The 21,612-nt window shown below is 44.6% G+C and overlaps 1 protein-coding gene across 6 annotated transcripts in view; it reads right to left on the bottom strand.

Moving 5' to 3' along the window:
* Positions 1-21,612, bottom strand: part of ckap5 (cytoskeleton associated protein 5) — a 37,884-nt gene that overhangs the window by 14,380 nt on the left and 1,892 nt on the right. For 5 of the 6 annotated variants that reach the window (XM_012962119.3, XM_012962116.3, XM_012962121.2 and 2 more), the window contains exons 2-27: positions 13,980-14,073; positions 13,328-13,521; positions 12,626-12,832; positions 12,358-12,529; positions 12,128-12,257; positions 10,036-10,139; positions 9,831-9,944; positions 9,586-9,690; positions 7,934-8,023; positions 7,688-7,852; positions 6,336-6,464; positions 5,952-6,143; positions 5,764-5,868; positions 5,552-5,662; positions 5,386-5,478; positions 5,114-5,299; positions 3,596-3,690; positions 3,250-3,307; positions 3,043-3,168; positions 2,820-2,962; positions 2,307-2,481; positions 1,866-1,979; positions 1,617-1,745; positions 1,317-1,511; positions 320-452; positions 143-228 (exon numbers count right to left, since the gene is read on the bottom strand). In XM_012962119.3, the coding sequence (XP_012817573.2) occupies positions 143-228; positions 320-452; positions 1,317-1,511; positions 1,617-1,745; positions 1,866-1,979; positions 2,307-2,481; positions 2,820-2,962; positions 3,043-3,168; positions 3,250-3,307; positions 3,596-3,690; positions 5,114-5,299; positions 5,386-5,478; positions 5,552-5,662; positions 5,764-5,868; positions 5,952-6,143; positions 6,336-6,464; positions 7,688-7,852; positions 7,934-8,023; positions 9,586-9,690; positions 9,831-9,944; positions 10,036-10,139; positions 12,128-12,257; positions 12,358-12,529; positions 12,626-12,832; positions 13,328-13,521; positions 13,980-14,036 (3,408 nt within the window). In that variant the 5' untranslated portion in view covers positions 14,037-14,073. Of the gene's footprint in view, positions 1-142; positions 229-319; positions 453-1,316; positions 1,512-1,616; positions 1,746-1,865; positions 1,980-2,306; positions 2,482-2,819; positions 2,963-3,042; positions 3,169-3,249; positions 3,308-3,595; positions 3,691-5,113; positions 5,300-5,385; positions 5,479-5,551; positions 5,663-5,763; positions 5,869-5,951; positions 6,144-6,335; positions 6,465-7,687; positions 7,853-7,933; positions 8,024-9,585; positions 9,691-9,830; positions 9,945-10,035; positions 10,140-12,127; positions 12,258-12,357; positions 12,530-12,625; positions 12,833-13,327; positions 13,522-13,979; positions 14,074-20,797; positions 20,902-21,612 lie in introns of those variants that run through there. The other variant, XM_012962117.3, reaches the window with a different exon arrangement.

Below are 21,612 nucleotides of genomic sequence, written 5' to 3'. Positions count from 1 at the left end.
TAAAGTCGGCCCTGTTCTTTACTTTCCTCCTGAATCTAAAAAAAGGTGAACTACCCATTTAAAGGGTCAAGATTTAATTTCTTTAATCCAGGCATTCTTAGTACAAATCTATCCCTAGCCCAACTGGATCAGGCAGCCATACCTTTGCTTTGGAAGCTGGGGCTCCTGGCTTGGTTTTTTTAGGATCTGGTTTGTAGTCCGACGTGGAGGACCCAGAATCAGAAGAAGCTGGTGAAGAGAAAGACATGTGTTAGGTTCCAAGAAATGTACATCTATTGGTGCCAATATAATAGTTATTATTCCTGCTGATTATACTTACCAGCCGCTGGGGGCGGAGCCGGTGCAACTGCGGGTGGCTGCTTAGAAGCCTTTCCAGCTGGCCCTGCAGGTTTGGCTGGCATGCTGGCCTTTGCCTTCTCTAGTAAGGCTACAACCTGATCTTTGGATGATGGCTAAAGGGAATAAAACCACCTACAGTGAGAACTGAAATGAAGTTGCATCCACCATCAATAAGTGTAACGGTAATCAAGATCCATAATAATTTGAATTTACCTCAAATATGGTCACCAACTTCTAAATGAGCAACCAAACAGCAGCACTCTAAATACTTGTCAGGGCAAAGCATTAGAGCCACAGAAGTCAAGCTGTGTGGGCCAGTTTAAATGGGTTGTTTATTTCATTTACAAATCTAACCGTTCACATTAATAGAACAATCTTTGCCATATACATAGTTTGCAAAAAATGTGCATATGAAGGGTTATTCACCTCAGAATCATCCCTCTGTTGATCCTTCACTGGAAGGGGGAGCCAGCAGCTGGTATTGGTCCTTTAGACCGATGCAGCAGCTTATCTGCCAGTGTAGGGGCACCAACAATGGGCCTCCCTGACCAACATCTGGCCTGAAATCGGGCAAGTTTGGTTTTTTCATCTGAACGGGGATTGCATCAGCTCTTGATGCAGTCCCCAAACCGACAGCACCTAAGCACAACATTTTAATGTTGGGGAGAAGATCTGCTCACTTGACGACCTCGCCAAAGGAGCAGATCTTACCAGTGTATGGCTACCTTAAGCTTGAAAAATCACATGGAAGGGAAAATAAATAAAATCATAGGAATCACCCTATACACCTTTGCCCTAGCTGCTAATATCAGTATGGGAACAGTAGGTCTGTGCACTTCGATGTTGGCCTTGGGGCCTAACTTTGCCAGCACTTTGGCACAGAGCACAGCCAAGAAAAACATTTGGGAACCAAAGAAAAAAAAAAAAAAATATCAGACAATGCACATGTAAAAGAACCGGCACCATCTGTTACCCACCTTTAGCTTAGTAGTAGCCTTGGACATCTTCTCAAACCCAATATGCATCATGAACATTGGCAAAGCCTCCTGCGACTTCTTGCGCACATCCGCATTGCGATCTTCCAGACAGTTGTACAGATAAGGGAGGCAGAGTTGCAAGTCGGAGGGCACAGTACGCTGGGAAGGAAGCTTTTCTGCCAGCCACCCGAAGAGCTGGAAATGTAAATAAAAGTGGTTAGCCAAATAACTGAATTACTGCTCCCCGGGATGCTTTATTACATAACTAGTTCAGCCCAGGGGTAGTGCTGGGAGTCTTACCTCTTGTCGCAGGAAAGGATTTTCTTTTTTCAGCTCCTCGGATAGGTCCTCCCCCTCCAGCCACTCCTTCATACCAGTTTGCTCCACCCAGGAGTTGAGCGTTACCATTGCTGCTGCTCTTACATTTGCCTGAAAGGGGTAGGAAACACTTTACAGCACTGTAGCAAGTAAAACAAATGTGTAAAGATTTTACACAAGTGTAATAGAGGAGGCAGCATGGCTGCCTGTCTCTGCCAAGACAGTACTCACCTTGCTATCACCCAGGACAGATATAATTGGCATTCCAAGGTTCTTCACATGTTGTTTGATGTTGGGCCCCATGGCAGTGGAGAGCTGCTGCAGAATGGTCAAAGTCTGCTGAACCTACATTAAAAAAAAGGGACAATTCAAAAGGTAACCAATTTGCAACCCTTACCAAAGAAAGCATTTTGGATTCTATACTTGGCCTCCCACCCCAAAATCAGGCTTTCCTTGTGCTTTAAAAAGCAGTACTAATTAGCAAATACCTACGACTGTGCTGTTAAATAAGTAGATCACCTATTTTTGGAGTTAAGTCACTATAGGAGTGTATGGTGCATTCGAATACAGTTCTAAGTAGGCTTTTGCCATATGTACAGTTACAGGTACTTTTCAGCCCACACCTCACCCTAAACTTCATTCTTACAACCCAAAAAGATCCCTTGAGCTTACCAGGATTTTGTTGGAATCGTTTAGACGGGCCTTCAAAGCACTAGGTAGCTCCCCAATGTTGGGCTGGATAAATTTGGCCTCGTTTATGATGGCAGTCACTTCATCTAGACCCTCCTTTCGGATTTTCCAGTTTTTGTCTCCAATTTTAGATACCAGGTCGGATGAGATTTTGTCACTGAGAAATGACAAAGGTGTTATATAGTAGCTAGACACTTCCACACACACCTTAAAAGCATTATACATTCCTGGTTACTTAATTGGTGCACATATATAATGTTAAACAGCATGGAGGAGTGATCATAAACACATAAAAGGGTCCTAGGTGGCCTTGATCAGTGAAAGTGCCATGGAGTAGGTTGGCTGTATTGTCAGTGAAATTATGGGCTTCCCAACAAGGCTGCTCACTGTCAGTTACCATTCCTAGCAACAGCCAGTAAATACATAATCTACATTTGTTTCTTTTCCAGCAGGAACTGCAGGTAATAAACTGTAGATACAACAGAATTTGCTCACTTGATCTCAGTTCTTGGCAGAAGATCCATGACATCAGCAGGGGCATCTTCATCTTGCTCCTCCCCTTCCTCTGCCTCATCACCGCCCCCAGAGCCATGCTTTGAAGAGCCTCTTGTTGGTGGTGGAGGAGTCTGCCCTTTCATCTAAAGAAGATTACCAGTAAGGGTTTGCACAGATGGAAGAGCAGCAGAGCTTGCTACATACACACACGCATACCCCCTACCTTATCAAATTCTGCATCAATCTGTGAAAGCAGCGCAGGCTTTTCTTCTTCAAAGAACATACGAAGTGGAGCACCCATGTACAAATACATCACACCAAGCAAAGTAATGGCAGACGTCCTGATGGCCTGTGGGAGCACCAAGCAGAGTTAAGAGACCGTAAAGGCAAAGAAAGGACCATAAAATAGTTGGTCTAGAAAGACACTCACTGGATTTGTTGCTGCAAGTGCTGTTTTCACGTTGTTGATAAAGGCCTTGACATTAATCCTGCAAAATGACAAAATTAATGAACTACAGAGAAAACTATGGCCAAGACAGGACTCTGGGGAGACTACTGAACCCTCACTTAAATAAAAGATTGGTAGCTAGGCTATAACGTTAAGGAAGAAGAGGGTACAAGGAACGCATGGGGCCATGTCTTGTACTGTTCTAGCCTGCCAGTTACATGTGGACAGAACCCAACCCGCTAATAATCACAGCAGTCGTCTTTACTTATGGAATTACCATGAATATGGGAGCAATTGGCAATAGTATCACATGCTTTCTGTCACTCACCCCGTAAAACCAAATTCCTTGATGGCATTAGAGAGCCAGTTAAGGGTCTCTGACTGGTTCTTCGGGTTCTTCTGTGCAAAAGCTAATGAGACGACCTACGGATGAATCAAAAAGAATGCCTGTCTGTAATTCAGAACCGTACAATTTAATCCAAAGAGGGTCCTTAGAAAGATAAATTTAGCCTTAAATTATGTCCACAGATGTTCACCACCTTGGATCTTGCTAGGTCATCTTTTGTAGGTCAGTGGCACTGCACACGATCAGTGTGTTCTGGGCTGCTGTCAAGAAGCTAAGCTTTGGGGTCGCTTATAAATCAAGCAGAAATGAGGTTTGTTTACCAGAAAAGCCGATGCTACAGGGCTGATTTGTTAAATTCCGATTGCAAGTTGGTTCCTTAGCTCAGCGTTTTTCAAGATGTTGCCTGGTGTGCCGTAGGTGCAGGGCCGGCCCTGCACCTACGGCACACCAGGCAACATTGCGCCCAATCGGGCCCTGCGCCAATGGGGGCCCCGGGCTCCACTGAAAAAGAATAGCTTTAACTCCCCCCTCCCTCACTCCCTTCCACCCGCATGGACTTCGTTACATTAACCGCTTATCGCATCAACACCAGAGGAGAACTTCTTCACAGGGGGCTGTGCTGCAATGCGATTGGACACAGGCATAAACTTTGACCCTCTGCTCTCACCGTGCTAAAGCAGACACGCACGCACAGCCCCCTGTGAAGGAGTTCTCCTTTCGTGTCGATGAGATAAGAGGTATTTGTAACTAGAAGTCCGTGGACATTTTTTTTTTTTTTTTTAAATAACTCAGCGGGGGGATAAATGAGCCTGGAGCTGCTGCAGGTAATGATTCAAGCTGTTGCTAAGATGGCTGACATCTTTGCCTGAGAGCATCTGCTATACATAGGCTGCTGGCCTTTACCATTTAATTATGTCCCCCAGCCGCACACTAGTTATATAACTGCAATAAACTGGGAGAAACAATGGGACCCGGACACTTTATGGCCACAACAAATATTGTATGTGGAAACTATGGCAGCTTTGTGTTTGATTCCTATTCAAGAGAATTACTTTATATATAGTCAATATAGGCACAGAGTTACATTTTTTAACATTTTCTAATGGTGGTGTGCCTCGTGATTTTTTTCATGAAACAAGTGTGCCTTTGCCTAAAAAAGGTTGAAAAACACTGCCTTAGCTTAACCAAGTAGCCCTGAGCATGCTCTGTAAATCAGCAGAAAAGATGGGAGTACTGGGGCCATATTCAGGGGCACAAATCTTTACAAATTGCTGTGATCACCTTGGGGCTGGTACTAAAACCTAGAACATAGTATGTACTACTTTTAGCCTAATTCTTTGTTAAGATTTAGTTCTCCTTTAAAGGGTGACAGACTTATAAGCCTTCGCTGATGTTAAATGGCACAAACTTTTTGCTACTTACTGATTATAATAAAATATTAGTTCCACCAGAGGCACATCAGATAACTATCAGAGGCAGACTTTTCATTCAGAGTCTCACCTGCTCTGCAGTCCAAGGTAAATTGCAAGCCTCTGCAATGCCACTAAGTGCTTCCTTGGCATTCACGCCACATTTAACATCGCCCACTTTGTCCACCAGTCCATCCAAGACCACATAGGCAGAAGTCTTGGAAAAATTTCCTTTCTGCGCAACCAACGCCACAATGTGCAGCTTCATCTGCATGACCTGAAGGCCAGAAATAAAACACAGATTAAACAGTTTCTGCAGATTTAGTAAATGTAACAATGCACTTAACATTAAGAGACACATACCTGAAAATTGGTTTCCTTAAATCCAGGTTTCTTGGCCAACATCTTTACAAGTGCTTGGCAGGGTATGTCATTCCTCTCCATAGTCTCTACAGCCTGGAGAAAAAGAAATCAAGTTAGGAACTTCCAACTTCTTCAGTCCGGTAAGATCAATGAAGGCAGTGGTTACCTTCTGGAACTCCTCCATGCTGGCCAGTCTTTCCTTCCAGTTATTGCTATCCAGTTGCTGCATGCAGGAGGCCGGGAGCACAGCAGCTGCCCTTTCTTCACAAGCCTCTGGCTACAAGAGATATGATGGAATGGTTATTTCTCTACCAGCAACATGAAGCTGTACGAATGCTTTGGACAACATGCCTAAATACCCCAGCCAGGTCCACTTACAGAGAGTTCCTGCTCGATTATCTCTTTATTATCCCCAGCCTTTTTGCCCTTTGCAGGTGCCCCAGAGGATGCAGGAGCTTTGGCTTTCTTGACAGGTCCTCCTGGCTGCAAGAGAAGCACAAGTCGTCCATACATTTGCACATAAGCCCATGTAGCCCATATGTATGCACATACTCTTGCAAACCTACCTTGCCAGCAGGGCCTTTTTTGGGAGCTGCAGCTGCTTTCCCTGCATCCTTTGTGTCCTTCTCTGCTGCTCCCTGATTTGGCACAGATTTCCCAGGTGCTGCAGCTGGAGCTTTGGTTTCTTTCTTCTCGCCAGCCGCAGCACCTCCCTTCTTACCACTGGCCAACTCCACCTTTTCGGCACATTCCTTAATCTGGGGACAAAACATAACATTATCAAATATATAACATCAAATGCAGTCTGCTTCAGGTCTTATTACCTATAGCAACAACTAAAAGTTTTCATATAGCAGCACCATCTCTGTTATGGATTACTAGACCAGAGCTTGCTCCTATTCCCCAACCAAATTATTTTCCACTCAGCCCCCAGTTATACTGACACATACCCGGTCAAGCTTCAGTTTATCCACTTCTGCAAGGAACGGGTTGACTGCCTTTTCTCCAACCACCTTCTGTGCCGTGCCAAGAGCCTCGAAAGCAGCATCTCTCACCTCTGGGGCAGAGTCATTGATTTGCTGTTGGAAGGAGAAAATGGGTGGAATGAGCCAAGAATGGTAAGTGGTACCGAGATGCCTATTCAGCACGTGGCATTCTGTGCAAAGAAAGTGCAGAAGGAAAACCTATAAATCTCCTAAGTGGTCTAAGGCTGATGCCACACGTGGCGTTTTTTCCGCTGCGTTTTTTCTCGGCCTAAAAACGCCGCACACGCCACACATGGCGTTTTTCAGCCTTGTACTGGTGACGTAAGCAAATCCAGTTTCCATGGTGCTAATAGTGTGAAATAGCAAAAACGCCGCGTATTTCCGCTAGGTCTGGCAGCTGCCTCTATGTATACATAGGAATAGCTTGCTTTGCAAATACTGGCGTATTTCGGCCTACGCTTGAAAAATCCGTGCTAAGGCGTTTTCTAGCGTATTTCCGCATTGTGTGGTTTGCTTCGAGTCTTTTCAAGCTATTTCTATGGATGATGATATCGGGCGTTTTTCAGCCGCCGAGAGAATTAGAAAATACGCAGCGGAAAAACGCCAAGTGTGGCATCAGCCTTAAATATATTTTCCTAAAAGGGAAAAGGCAACTTAGACTATTTTGGCAAATCGTGGTGCCATGTATGCCATCCCACTGGCGATTTACTTTCACCGGTGGGATGGCATTTTGGTGAGATTAGTCGACCGCACCAAGGTAGATTTGTCGCGGGCGACTAATCCCCCCCCGTCTGTCACAGCCCTTAGGACAGTTAAAAGGGCTGTTAAGTAATGTAAACATTCCAACCAAGTGTTAAAGCTAAGCTCTAATCCAAACTTTGCACCCATTATGTACTTTACCAGCAAGGAGATGATTTAATTACTAATCAGCCTTAAGGTGGCCATACACGTGGCGATCTGACGATGTTTCGTACGACCATCGGTCGCACGAAACATCGTAAGATCCTCCACACACCATTCAGGGCTGAATCGGCAGGTAAGGAGGTAGAAACAATAGGATTTCTACCTCCTTCTGCCGATTCAGCTCTGAAGGGAGAATTTTGGTCAGGCGCCTTCTATGGCGCCCGATCAAAATTTTCAAACTGGTCCGATCGGCGAGTCGGCCGATATCAGCAGCTTCCTGCGATATCGGTCGACTCGCCGACATGCCATACACGCACCGATTATCGTACGAAACGAGGTTTCGTACGATAATATCGGTGCGTGTATGGCCACCTTAAGCTGGTAAATCCCTGGCAGTCCCACAAGCCCATTACCTTAAGTAGTGCAGCACAGAAGGGTTTTAATAAGCTTTTGGGCAGGGTGGAAGGAGTGCAGTGACGGAAGCTTCTGGCTAAGAAAAGGGAGGTTTGTTGCTTTATTGTTGGGTTCTTGTTGTCCATAACAGCCAAGACGTCTTCACTGATGTTTTGCAGTGTAGTCTGAAACAAAAAGATCATAAGGCAAATTTCACGCACAAAATGGGTTCTCTAAATAAAAGAGAGGGTGCTGGGGTTACTCACGGTAAGAAAGACTGCGTCAATGGCTTCTTGAAGGGCCTGAACAACCTGAGGCTTCTTCTCCTTAAACTTCTCCAATATCGTTGGCACAATCTGCAGTAACATGCACAGATATCAGTTACCCATTTAAAGTAAATAACTGCAGGGCTCCTAAGTGGGGCAAGGCCACAAAAGCCAAGTATGGACCAGTTAACACAAATACAGGTCTAGTACCCCAGAGACGTTCAAATTCTTTAGTGCAAGGGGTATAAAAAGGATGCCCCTGGGTTTTAGAGTAGTAAATCAAAACCAAAGTGATTTACATAGGGGTAACTTTCCTTTCCTAAAAGCTACGATTGGGTATCTTGCACCTAAGCCTAAGGGGCACTGAAACCAAACTCCAGATTGCCAAACTTTATCAGCCAAGAATAGGCCTTAATACAAATGTATGGTGCCAGATAAAGATGCAGAATTCACAGGCAGCCAAAGATTACAGTGAAATGCAAGCTTCTAGGGCTTCACAAACAGCTGAGGCAAGGCATTTGGACACATCGCAACCCACTCCTAAGACTTTCAGTACCTCAGGCTAATCCTGAAGCAGTTAGAGGCCTAAGCATCAAGGACAACTGGGCAGATATTGTTAGTTCTAAAAAGGTTAATTCTAAAAAGTACACCCTAAAGGCCTACTGGGTTGACATTAGAAGTGAACATTTACCCTCCTAGCTACGCAGCAGGGTGAATGATAGAACAATACACATTTAAAAGAAGGAAAAGACAAAAACTAAGTAAGCTTTATCAGAAAGGTCTATGTAAATACAGCCATAAGCACTCACAGTAAAGGTGGCCATACACGGGCCGATTCTAGCTGCCAATATGGGTCCCTTGGACCGATTCGCCAGCTAATCGGCCCATGTATGGGGACTACAGACGGGCCTGCCCGACATCTGGCCTGAAATCGTCCAGATCTCGATCGGGCAAGTTAAAAAATCTAGTCGGATCGGGGACCACATCGGCTCGTTGATGCGGTCCCAGGACCGACTTTGCCTATGCCAGTCATTATAATTCGATCATTAGGCCCCAGGGCCAAATGATCGAATTAGCCTAAATTCCCCCGATATTGCCCACCCGTAGGTGGGGATATCGGGAGAAGATCCGCCAAGCAAGCGGATCTTAAGGTGTATGGGGACCTTAACTATCAAAAGAAACACAGGATTTCTTCTCTTCCTTTGGGTAAACATATTCTTCGGGTATCAGAAAAATTCTCATTTCCTGGGGCCAGAGTCTGCACAGCTCTCTCCTGCATCCCCCTCCTATAAGAAATCATAAGCCTCACTCCCCCTCCCATCAGAATGTGTGATCTGAGTTACCAACAGCTAGAGCTGCAGCAGGAAGCTACTAAAACCAAGCTAAAATGGCAGCTGCTATCTTAAGCAAATAGATGGAGCTTTCTGCAGAATAGTGTTCTAAGTGGCACTGATGTGGCAAATCTATTGGCAATGAAATGCCAAAATGCCTTTCCTTCTCCTTTAATGACCTTGTTATGATGAAACAGAAGACCCTGTTAACATTTTCATCTACAAAAGGTCGGCCTCAACAGAAGTCTGACTTCTGCTGCTCTATACAAAGCCTATAATGGAATTGAGGGGCCCCAAAAGACTAAGTTATTTGCAACTCACATGTCCAGCATAGGATCCGAACTTCTTCCTGAGCCCAGCAGCAAGGCCGGCAATGCATTTAGCAGCCAGGGCCACAAGCATAACATTGGTGTCTTTTCCAACAATCTGCACAAACGAAACAGAAGGCTGCTTAACAAATATCAAATCCATATGCACAAACAAAATCACTTCATATACAGATTCTAACTGCTGATCTCACATCTGAAGACTTTATTTACTCCAGTAACACAAACCGACTGCCCTACCTTTTTCAGGGCTTTCACAAGATCTGCGAAGTCTCCTGCTTCAATCTTGGGATTTTTTACAAGGGCCTCCACAGCTTCCAGCGCTTCCTTCCTCTCTTGCCACTTTTTGGCCTCCTGCAAAAAAAACCACAGCAAATCCAGTCAGGAGGCACAGTCACGAGTAGTTCTACCTTACAATATCTATGTAGATATAAGGAGTACTTACAATTTTATCATAGAAGTCTTTGGGCAATTTAGAAAGGATCTCAACAGCTTCAAGCAGCTCATAGGCATCTACCTGTGGTACAACCTCCTCTTCACCTTCATCACCTAAAAATTTTAATTACACAGTGAGCCAACAAAAACAAACTAAGAATTTGTCAACATTATATAGATAACTTTTCGCAACAATTTATTGTTATACTTTGTATTTATTATCTTAATAACACCCTGTTTGTATTAATCTATTCTACTGTACAGCACTGAGTACATAAGTAGTCACATGTCTGAGACGGAATCCACCAAGTGCCAGATGGGACTGGAAAAGAATGGATACTGCGGATACCTGCACTTTTAGGGAACAGATCAGATTCCGTACACCATTCCCAATAGGAAAGCCGTACCCCTGTGATACCATCTCAATGATGTTGGTTTGCGCGCCTTCAACATTGTGGTAATGACCTCCTCAGTTAGTCCTTTCAGCCACCAAATGGCTGCCTCAACAGCCATCCCGACAAAACAAACAGCTCGGGGTTGGGGTGAGCTATGGGGCCCTGGTGGAGGAGATCCATCCAGCGAGTAAACCGGACTGGTTGTGCTACAGACATCTCAATGAGATCGGAGAACCAGGTCCTCTGTGGCCAATAGGGTGCTACGATTATCAGCGTGGGGTGATCACCCCGCTTACTCATGCAGAAGCCGGAGTCAGATGCAGGGCAGAACCAGAGGATGTACAGGCTGCTTTCAGGAATCCCTTGAGCCATCTGTTGGAGGGATCCTCGAAGGCTGTGGTATCAGTTACTGGTTGCGCCGTTGACTAGGATAAACTGGAGAGCGGGGCATACACAAAGGAAGGGTTAACTCCATTTGTCCAACAGGTCCTTAGGGAAGGGGTAGGACTTTGAAACCTTAAGTAGCTTGAAATTTTTCCTTTTGGAAGATCCGCTCCTGTATTATATTGAGGAGCTGGTTGTGTGACTGAAATACAGCCGGTGGCCTCTGCCGTCTTAAACAGACTTGTTGTCTGTGGCTGCTGGTCTGATTCCTGTGTAATATTAAGTACCTCAAGCACCCCCTTGATGCCGTTGACATTGAGGGGTGTCATTCTTTCCTGGTCCTCCTCCTCCAGAGGAAGCAACAGATGGTGAGAGTTGGTGGGAGCCCAGACCAACAGAGGGATTATGGGTGCTTGCATCACCTCTCGAGCCCTTCAATCTTATGCTTACAGCCAGGTTTGTGGCCAAGCTTAGCTAGAGCTTTTCCTCCCTGTAGGGATAGCTGAACTGCCCAGTGAAGATGACAGCTGGCCCCTCTGCCAAGCCACCATTTCTGGGGTGGGGGAATAGCCCTCCAGAGGTAGATCCCCGGGCTGTGCTACAGTAACCTCTGGCGATGCCCCTTGTCCCATTGTACAGGACCTGCAGAGTGCCTGCACTAAATGCCAATCGAAGATCTCAGGGGGCCAGTGTGATCCAAAATATGGCACCTGTGCCACTGTACACATTTTTCAGCAGTGCAGGAAAACATCTGGAAGGTCTTTATAGCCCACAGCGGGCTAGAGCGCAGACCCCGGTGGGCTTTCCACATAGGGGGTTAACCATATAGGATACAGGCAACCCCGTTCCTGGTGTCACCCTGGGTGTCAGAGCAAAGCATTGACCGAAGTGATAGTTGTAAGTCTCACTAGAGACATGGCTGTCCATCCTTCTGGGAGCAGTACATTTGAAAAACTTGGATTGGGTACTGTGCAGGGGTAACACCTAGGGGACACCTGGCATGACACGCCTCCTTAATCAATTAAGTGCCCTGCCTCCTGGAGGGAGGAGCTTAACCCCATGTTCCCCTGAGTAACTTGTTTCTAACATGTCACCGTACTGTGTAATTATTAACTGCATATTATAAAGTTATAAATGCATTCTACACACACACACAATGGGGCTCATTAATACTTTAATGCCTGCCCCAGACCCTACCACAAAAAAATTTCACCAGCACAGGTAGGAACATGCACTTCAGCAATACAGAAGTCTGGGGAGAACATAGGCACCCAAGCAGAGAGCCCCCATCTAAGTTAATGAAAAGTTAACAAAAACACGCACCTCCATCATCCCCTCCGGCCTGCTGCTGCTGTTCAAACTTGGCCTTCAGATCTTGCTGGGAACGCAAGAAGCGGGACTGTTTGGGTGCAGACTGTGGAAGCTTCACCCATTCCTCTTCTAACTCTTTGAGCTAAGTAGAGAAAGGACACATTGGTATAAGCAATCCCCCACTCCACAGCATTTTCTATGAAAAAGTTCACAATGTGAAACACTTGACACACAACTCTCACCTGCACCGGGTTAATGTTCTGTAAGGGAGGCCTCAGGGCATCTCGGATCCAGCGGTAAATCTCAACCGCCAGCAATTTGGCTTCATCTCGAACTGCCTTCTCTCGAGACTCAAACAGCTTTGGCAACACTTTAATAATTGGCTTGAGGGTCATAATTTTGGAGCCAAATTCACTGAAGTGGGAAAAAAAAAAAAAGAATAAAAAGGCTATGGTTGGTTGTAGAACAAGACAGCGACCTTCCCCAGGCCGAGCTAAAGAACATACTCACCTCAGGGCTTTTCTTAGCGTTTCCACACAGGCTACTACGATTTTTGGGTTCTTGTTATCAAGACCTTTCAGCAATTCTTCTTGAACGGCTTCGGCTTTCTCGATCTCTACGTACATCAGGCAGATATCTGCTCCCAGTTCCTTCGCTCTCGCTTTTGGCTGATTAAATACTTTGTTTACTACTCCAGAGACCACTTCCCCAGTTGTCCTACAGAAGGCAAGAGAAGCAGGACCTATTCAAGCAGTCTTAAAGTGGCCATACATGCCAAGACCCACTCACTTGGCGACCTACGGGTGGGCGATATCTGGCTAATTCAGTCATTTGGCCATGGGGCCAAACGATCGTATTAGAATGATGGGTAAAGGCGCAGTCGGTTCAGGGACCGCATCAATGAGCCGATGCAGTCCCCGATCAGACTAAATTTGAAACCTGCCCAATCGAGATCTGCCCGATTTCAGGCCAGATATCGGTCGGGCAGGCCTGTCGTTAGTGCCCATACACAGGCCAATAAGCTGCTGAGTCAGTCTAGGACGGATATCGGCAGCTAGAATAGGCCGTGTATGGCCACCTTTAGCCATATGAATTATCAGCCAGGTTATATAGGGGCACAGACATCCCAATGTTCCCTCTAAGCACAAACAATTAAGAGGCAAACCTGCGTTTTAGCACAGGTGACCAAGAGTAGGACTGGTGGTCACTTACTTTCCCGCCACGTGAGCATTTTCTACGTAAACCAGTGCCGCTTCCAGGCCCTTTAACTGTGCGACTGCATTGGATTCTGTCACAAATTTTTTTATGAGTCCCAGGTATTTTGACCATTCTGGGCTCTTCTCATCCACAATCTTCTGGAAAAGTTTTACAGCCTCTTCATAACCATTTAACCTGGCTTTCCAAACCTACCAGGAAATAAAAAAGCATAGGAAACTCAAGTTAGTGAATACAAACCTTAACACTACATAAAACATTCGCATTCTAAGAAACCCTATGCTTTTTACATTGCGGCAACAATTTGTACAAAGTCCTTTCCTGCTTCAGGACAGTAATGCCCCCCCATGCACGGTAAGGGGTCTGCCAAACCCTGACTGGCTTGTACCCAAAACCTGTAGGATGAACTGGAACCCCAACTGCACCCACCCAACTTTCACTAAAATGGAGTGAATCACAGTGATAATGTTCCTGAGTGCAGCGTAAATTAAAGTAGAGGCAATATTTATTATTTAGACGGCCTCTGGCTGTTCTAGTGCACACTTGCAGGCTACAGAGTAATAACAAGTATAATGAAAGAATTGCCCCCTCCGGCCCTACATCCCATTCACATGTGACATGCCCAACCTATACAATAACTGGCACTTACCTTGTGTTCGCATTTCTGGTCAACAGGAAGTTTCATCCACTCACTGTCATCCCCCATGGTGACGGCCCCGGCCCTGCTTCAGCAACCTGATGTTCTGTGTAACAGACAAATAACCTGTTATTAACATTTACAGCCTGCTAAATACAAAGGAATGGGGGCTGGCAAGCACTCACAGCACAGAGCCACCATATATAACAAGGGCCAATAACAAAGGTAATATTGCATTGGGATCTATTATAGTTCTCCAGACAGCTCCAAAATATGGCTATTGCCTTAGTGTCCTGTTTAACAGCAGCAACAATAAGACAGAGGTAGCATGGGGCAAGGGTGTGACATGACAAGTCATCCCCTTAAAATGTGTTGATAGACAACAAACCAAAGTTGTTAATGGTTCCGCACAAACAAAACTCATGTGTCACTGCCAGCGCTTGTGTGGCATTAAACCAGTCACGTATGGCAGGTAACACCACATACAGATCCATCAGGGTTATGATGGCAACCAGTAAAGAACCAAACATAAAGTTAGCAGCCAGGGCTTGGGCAGACAGATATTAAACACTTTCCCCAAGTGCTGGACAGATGATTGATAAGAGCATAAAGGATGTTTATATTGTATAAAACGTACCAAGACATACAATTGTTGGTGAACCAACTGCTGTCGATCTGCAAAAACATCCCATCCGAAGCTGCTTAAAGGGGCAGTTTACCTTTATGTTAAATGGCAAATTTTAAATTGGTCTATATTTTTCATGTTTTATAGTTTAATTTGCCTTATTCAGGGTTGGGTGGGGTTACCGACCCCGTCAAAAACGGTTGCCCTGTAAAGCTGAAATTGTTATTGTTACTTATTATGTATCTTTCTATTCAGCCCCTTTTCTATTCATATATCAGTCACTCTCTCAAACCACTTCCTGGTTACTAAGGTAAATAGGACCCTAGCAACCAGGTAACTACTGAAATTTCAAACTGGAGAACTGCGGAACAGAAAAAAAACCACCAACTCACCAATAAAAAATAAAGACCAATTGCAAATTGTCTCAGAATAGCAGTCTCTACATCATACTAAAAGATAACTCAAATAATTCAAAAGGTGAACAACCCCTTTAAGAATAGGTAGTGGCCTGCAGGATGCCCCTCCCGATTCATACAATATTGCCCCCTAACCTTTCTTTAAAGGAGACATATATAAAAATTAAGAATGTACCAGTGAATTATACTCTTAGATATAAAAGAATTGTGCTTAAAAAAAGTGTTTCAAATTGATTTAATGAAAAATTCCTCCAAAACCCCACTAGTCCCGCCCATCTGTGCCACTTCCTGCTGGCTGAATTCTCTGGGTGTGCAGGGGGGCCGGCGGCTCTCAGTAAACTTCTCTGTAGGACAGGAACCAATCAGCAGCTAGGCTGACCCGATAGGGAAATGAAGCCTGTCTTTGCTTGTGTGAGTGCAAGGCTGTGATTGGCTACTACCCTCCTACTGTGCTTCTAGCAGGGACTGTCCAGGACACGCCCACCCCTCATTTGAAACAAGGACAGAGAACTGATAGGATCTATAGGGAGCGCCAATAAAGGGGCCATTTTTACAGATAGGATTCATTTTTAGCCCAAAGTGAAATCAGCACATATTCATAATTGCCTACAAAATTTGTTTTTTTCCCCCCATTTATCCAATATGTCTCCTTTAAAGCCAAGGGCTATAGATACACAAGCTACTTCGCATGGCCCAACCTAACCCATTATAGCCAGCACCACAGTTCTAATTTGTTCCTTATGAGCAAGCGGAGTCATATTAGCAACAAATGTTGTTCAGAGCCCTTTTGGCTTTTCATCAGCAATCCCAACTCACATGGAACCCTTAAATATATTTTTTACTCCTATGCTGCCCGCTAGCTTCATTTTTTGGTGTTACTGTTCCTTTAAGGTGGCCATACACACCGAGATCTTCTCCCCATATCCCCACCTACGGGTGGGCGATATCAGGCCCTGGGGCCAAACGATCGAATTAGAATGACAGGTATAGGTGTAGTCCAATCCAACTAAATTTTTAAACCTGCCCGATCGATATCTGCCCGATTTCAGGCCAGATGTTTGTTGGTCAGGCCTGTCGTTTGTGCCCCTACACGACCTGATAAGCTGCTGAGTCTGTCTAAGGGACCATATCGGCAGATACAATTGGCCAGTGTATGGGGACCTTAACCTACTGCATCTCCGTGGCCCTTGAAGCTAAAACAGTGAGAACCCCTATTGTGTGAGGTAGGGGCTCATTTACAGGATATCCAAATCCTAAGGAGGTCATACAAAACAATTCTTGAAAATCTGAACAGTATCTCTCCGGTTAGATAATCTCAGCTGGCAGAGATGCGCCCCAAGCTGCCACTGCTACTTCCCATTAAACTGAATGGGAGACATGTAACAGCTCTGGTATTTGCGGTCTCTTTAGCCTGAAAACACTCAGCAGACCAAGCAGCACTCTCTTAACAGGATCAGTGAGTCTAATAACCATTTGCAGTCTGAATTTCCAACTGGGGAGGCAGAGGAAGAGAAGCTGAATAATTCATTGACAATAAATGAAGGTCAGCTGAAACCTCAATGCCACACTCTTTCCAACAGTCAGCTGAACTTTCCCTTTAAAGTGGTAGTTTTCCCACATAGTAAAGGGACTTGTTTTAGTTGGAAGATCTACAAAATGCTTTAAATTGCGCCCTGGCTGCCATTACACTTAAAGGGGACCTGTCACCCTAAGAAATAATTCCAAATCCTTTTCTATCATGTTAGTTCAGCAAAATAAACTTTACTTGCACTGTATAAATTTATTTAACTCTTGCTGCCTTCAGTCTTGGAATTTATGATTACAGCCAGCAGGCCGGCGCCATTTTGTGTACACTGTTAATAAGGCAAGCTTTGTATCCCCCCAAAATCTTATGCATTTGCCATCTAGGTGATGTATATGAAGTTCTGAATGGAAAGTTGAATTGTAATTAAAAATCTGAGCTGTCAATCATATATTGCCTGCCCCGCCTCTATGCCGCAGGCATAGAGGCGGAGTAGGCAATATATGATTGACAGCTTAGATTTTTAAATACATTTATAACAGGTACGGATGATTTCATTAAAAAATAATTTGGGTTTCATGTTTAATTTTAAAAAAAGACTTATTATACAGCTTTTTATCTGTGGGTGACAGGTCCCCTTTAAAGAGAGGCACCAAAACACTGAAGTTTCACCGAGACACATAGGGTTACATCAATGAAATGACAGGATCAAATCTTGAGCTGCATACAGAGCTCCATTTATAGACCCATTACCCATGATCCAAAGCGCTTGCCAACATAACCTTGCATTGAAACACTAGCCAATGATACTGCTCATTCACCCGCACTCACTGGGTTTTGTAAGGAAACCCATAAATGACTCACAAGCCTTTGAAGTGTGTATTTCAGCTGCAGGGGTTTAGCCAAAAGCTTTGCCTTTATTTTCCTACATGTGCAATAGCCTAGCTATATAATTATATCCAATATCCGAATTGTGCTTAGTACAGGGGAATCCCTATGCCACCATAGTTTTATGGTATCTCTCTGTACAGGCTATGGGCAAACTTATGGGGCTGTTCCTGCTGATTTGCACTTAGTACAGGGGAATCCCTATGCTGCCGTAGTTTTATGGAATCTCTCTGTACAGGCTATGAGCAAACTTAGGGGGCTGTTCCTGCTGAATTGTGCTTAGTACAGGGGAATCCCTATGTGCCGTATTTTTATGGTATCTCTCTGTACAGGCTATGAGCAAACTTAGGGGGCTGTTCCTGCTGAACTGTGCTTCGTACAGGGGAACTACAGAATACCTATGGTACCAGTGTTGTGCCTTTAGCTTTATACAGACTGTGCATAAGAAGTTGCCTACTTGTTTGAACAAATGTAAAGGCCACACCAACTTGCATGATTATAACACAATATGAGGGTTATGGGGAAAAGGAAAGTCATTGCTGCCTAGAGTATAACAAAGGCTTAGTTGAGGCTGGAACTGAAAGCTGAACGAACAAACCCCTATAGCATGCTCGGAAAAAAAAAAATGAATTATGCATAATGTGGTTTAATCACCATAATACCTAGATTCCTGAGCAGGAAATTTAGTCTTGATAGTCCATTATCTACATTTACAGTCAGCAAGCCAAAAGCAGTCAGAAAACCAAAGTAATCCATCGTCTGTGGCCAACAGTTAAATATGATAAGTTCCTGAGTGAGCGTATGAACAGTTCAATGGAAAAAAAAATTAAGGAAAAGTACTTTAAGTTACACAGAGTCTCAATCAGCTGATTAAATTTAATGGGCTAACTGCTACATTATATAGGGGATATTATAAGCCCTATTAGTGGTAACTATAGATCAGGGGTTTCCAACCTTTTTTTAACCAGTAATTCACTTTGAAATCTATATATAAAAAAAAAAAAAAAAAAAAATTTGGGCTGTGATTGGCCATTGGTATGGCAGCTTTGGCTTTGTGGAATGGCAGCCTACTGGATGCTCTATTTGGCAGTACAGGTACAGCATCCCTTATCTGGAAACCCATTATCCAGGAAATACAGACACTTCATCTCCCATAGAATTATTTGATTATAATGAAGCCTAATTTTTTTTTGTTTGTTTTAAACAGTACCTGTACTTGGTCCCAACAGACAATGAATCCTTATTGGGGGCAGAACAGCCCTATTGGGTTTATTTAATGGTTAAAGGATTCCCTTTTCTCTGTAATAATAAAACAGTACCTGTACTTGATCCCAACTAAGATATAATTACCCCTTATTGGGGCAGAACAGCCCTATTGGGTTTATTTAATGGTTAAATGATTCCCTTTTCTCTGTAATAATAAAACAGTACCTGTACTTGATCCCAACTAAGATATAATTACCCCTTATTGGGGCAGAACAGCCCTATTGGGTTTATTTAATGGTTAAATGATTCCCTTTTCTCTGTAATAATAAAACAGTACCTGTACTTGATCCCAACTAAGATATAATTACCCCTTATTGGGGCAGAACAGCCCTATTGGGTTTATTTAATGGTTAAATGATTCCCTTTTCTCTGTAATAATAAAACAGTACCTGTACTTGATCCCAACTAAAGGTGGCCATACACGTGGCGATCTGACGATGTTTCGTACGACCATCGGTCGCACGAAACATCGTAAGATCCACCACACACCATTCAGGGCTGAATCGGCAGGTAAGGAGGTAGAAACAATAGGATTTCTACCTCCTTCTGCCGATTCAGATCTGAAGGGAGATTTTGGTCAGGCGCCTTCTATGGCGCCCGATCAAAATTTTCCAACTGGTCCGATCGGCGAGTCGGCCGATATCAGCAGCTTCCTGCGATATCGGTCGACTCGCCGACATACCATACACGCACCGATTATCGTACGAAACGAGGTTTTGTACGATAATATCGGTGCGTGTATGGCCACCTTAAGATATAATTACCCCTTATTGGGGGCAGAACAGCCCTATTGGGTTTATTTCATGGTTAAATGATTCCCTTTTCTCTGTAATAATAAAACAGTACCTGTACTTGATCCCAACTAAGATATAATTACCCCTTATTGGGGGCAGAACAGCCCTATTGGGTTTATTTAATGGTTAAATGATTCCCTTTTCTCTGTAATAATAAAACAGTACCTGTACTTGATCCCAACTAAGATATAATTACCCCTTATTGGGGCAGAACAGCCCTATTGGGTTTATTTAATGGTTAAATGATTCCCTTTTCTCTGAAAATAATTTTCGGCCAAATCTTTCAGGGTTCATCCGGATCCTAAAATAGTGGATCTGGTGCATCCCTAATAATTATTTTCAATCCTGAGGAGTTTTAGAGCCCTGTTTCTAGGTGGGGTGAGCTTGGCAACCAGACAAGTATTTGAAGGCAAATACCAATAAACAAAAAGATTAAAGTCCACTGCAATAAACCTTGTGGGGCACAAAATAATTGTGTTTATTTAATCTTTAATGTTTGGAAAACAAGGTATGGAGACCCAAATCAAAGAAAACCCCCAGTCCGGATAAAAGATCCCATACCTGTACCAACATGCTAACAGAGGTTCCCCTTTATGTCAGATGAAGGAGAGGCAGGAGTAGGAAGGGTTTGATGAGAATATTACATCAGTCCCAGCCGTAGTCACGTGAGAATATAAATAGATTCTGCACTGGTCTCCTGTCTCGGGAATACCCCAGAGAGCGCTCAGTAACGGCGAGTGACACGGGGGGGTAATCAGAACCAGCAGATCCAATCCTTTAGTCTCACCCATTACTCAGAACCCTGGTTTAATAGGGGTTTTCTAGGGTATGGTGTCAAAATGACATTAAATCTGTCTGGGGAAAAAAAACAAAAAAAAAAAAAACATAACACTGCAACTCCCAGAATTCCCAAGCTGATGGGAGCGCCACTGCTGCCCATGGTTGTCACACCCATCACTTGCAGGCATCTTAATGACTTGCAGGGGATTCTGGGAGTTGTAGTTTGAAGGCTCTGATAATAAAGATATAATAGGCAGGCAGTGTGCAACGCAGCAGGATCAGCAGCACCATTAGCATGCATCAGCATGGGTCAGAGCTGGGTCGGGCAGTACAGCAATGGGACTGTGTGCCCCCCCCACCCAAGGCTGAGGAGGAGGGGCGCTATAATAGGGTCATTATCACCATTTAAAGTTTGATTTTTAAAGTGATGATGCAGGGAGCCCCCCCAAATAAATGCCCTGCCCTAAGAACGGCCCCGAAGCCATGGCAGCACCACAACCCACTGTATCCCCGGCCGGACAGTAATGCCAGGACTTTACCTGCGGAGCAGGATCGGTACCGTCGGGGTCCGCAGGGCCCTTAACCCTCTCCCAAGCACAAAGGGCCCAAGCGCATCCAGCGGAGCTCACACCTTTAACATCGCTCCGGCGCAGCCAATGATGTCAGAGCTAGGCAACAGGCACGCCCCTTCCGACCAGCGAGCCAATCACATACACGGTAGCCGCACGGCCGACGCTGGCCTAGGCCTGCTTCCCCATCCATCTAATTTTAGATTCAGCGCCCCCAAAACTACAAATGGTTTAATCCAGGTGGGCAGCTCTACCAGCGGGGAGCGCTGAATGTCAGAGTTTCACAGGGGGTGCCCGCTGCATCCCAATGTCTCATCATCCCACACTAACTGCCAGCACCAGCCCCCTGCTAGACATGGGATCTATTATCCGGAATCCCAGCTACTAAACAGAGACCCTGTATCTATGTGGCACAGTTAAATACACAAGGGAGTTCCCTTTTAAAGACAGTGGTTTAAATATATACAGATAGGAAACTTCATGCACCCCAGGTTGTTGCTTAACTACAACCCTCAGCTCCATAAATGTTGGCTAGTCTGCCAGAATAACTAGGGAAGTGTAAGTACGACACCAGCGTGAGAAACGGTCGCCAAACCCGAGTTTAAATGAACCCATTGAGAGCAAAGCGTTTAGTTTGCAGCTCCACCCCATCTCCATGACTCCGCTCCAAGCACTTTCCACTGGCCCCTCCCCATTTGCACATTATGTGTCTACTGACACAGATTAACCCCATCATTACACAAAATATTAATTACCCCCCATATGCAGGTAAAAGCAAAACTAAT

The sequence above is a fragment of the Xenopus tropicalis genome, chromosome 4, assembly GCF_000004195.4.
Source record: "Xenopus tropicalis strain Nigerian chromosome 4, UCB_Xtro_10.0, whole genome shotgun sequence".
In the NCBI taxonomy this organism is placed as follows: Eukaryota; Metazoa; Chordata; class Amphibia; order Anura; family Pipidae; genus Xenopus; species Xenopus tropicalis.
This window is presented reverse-complemented; position numbering and strand designations above follow the sequence as displayed.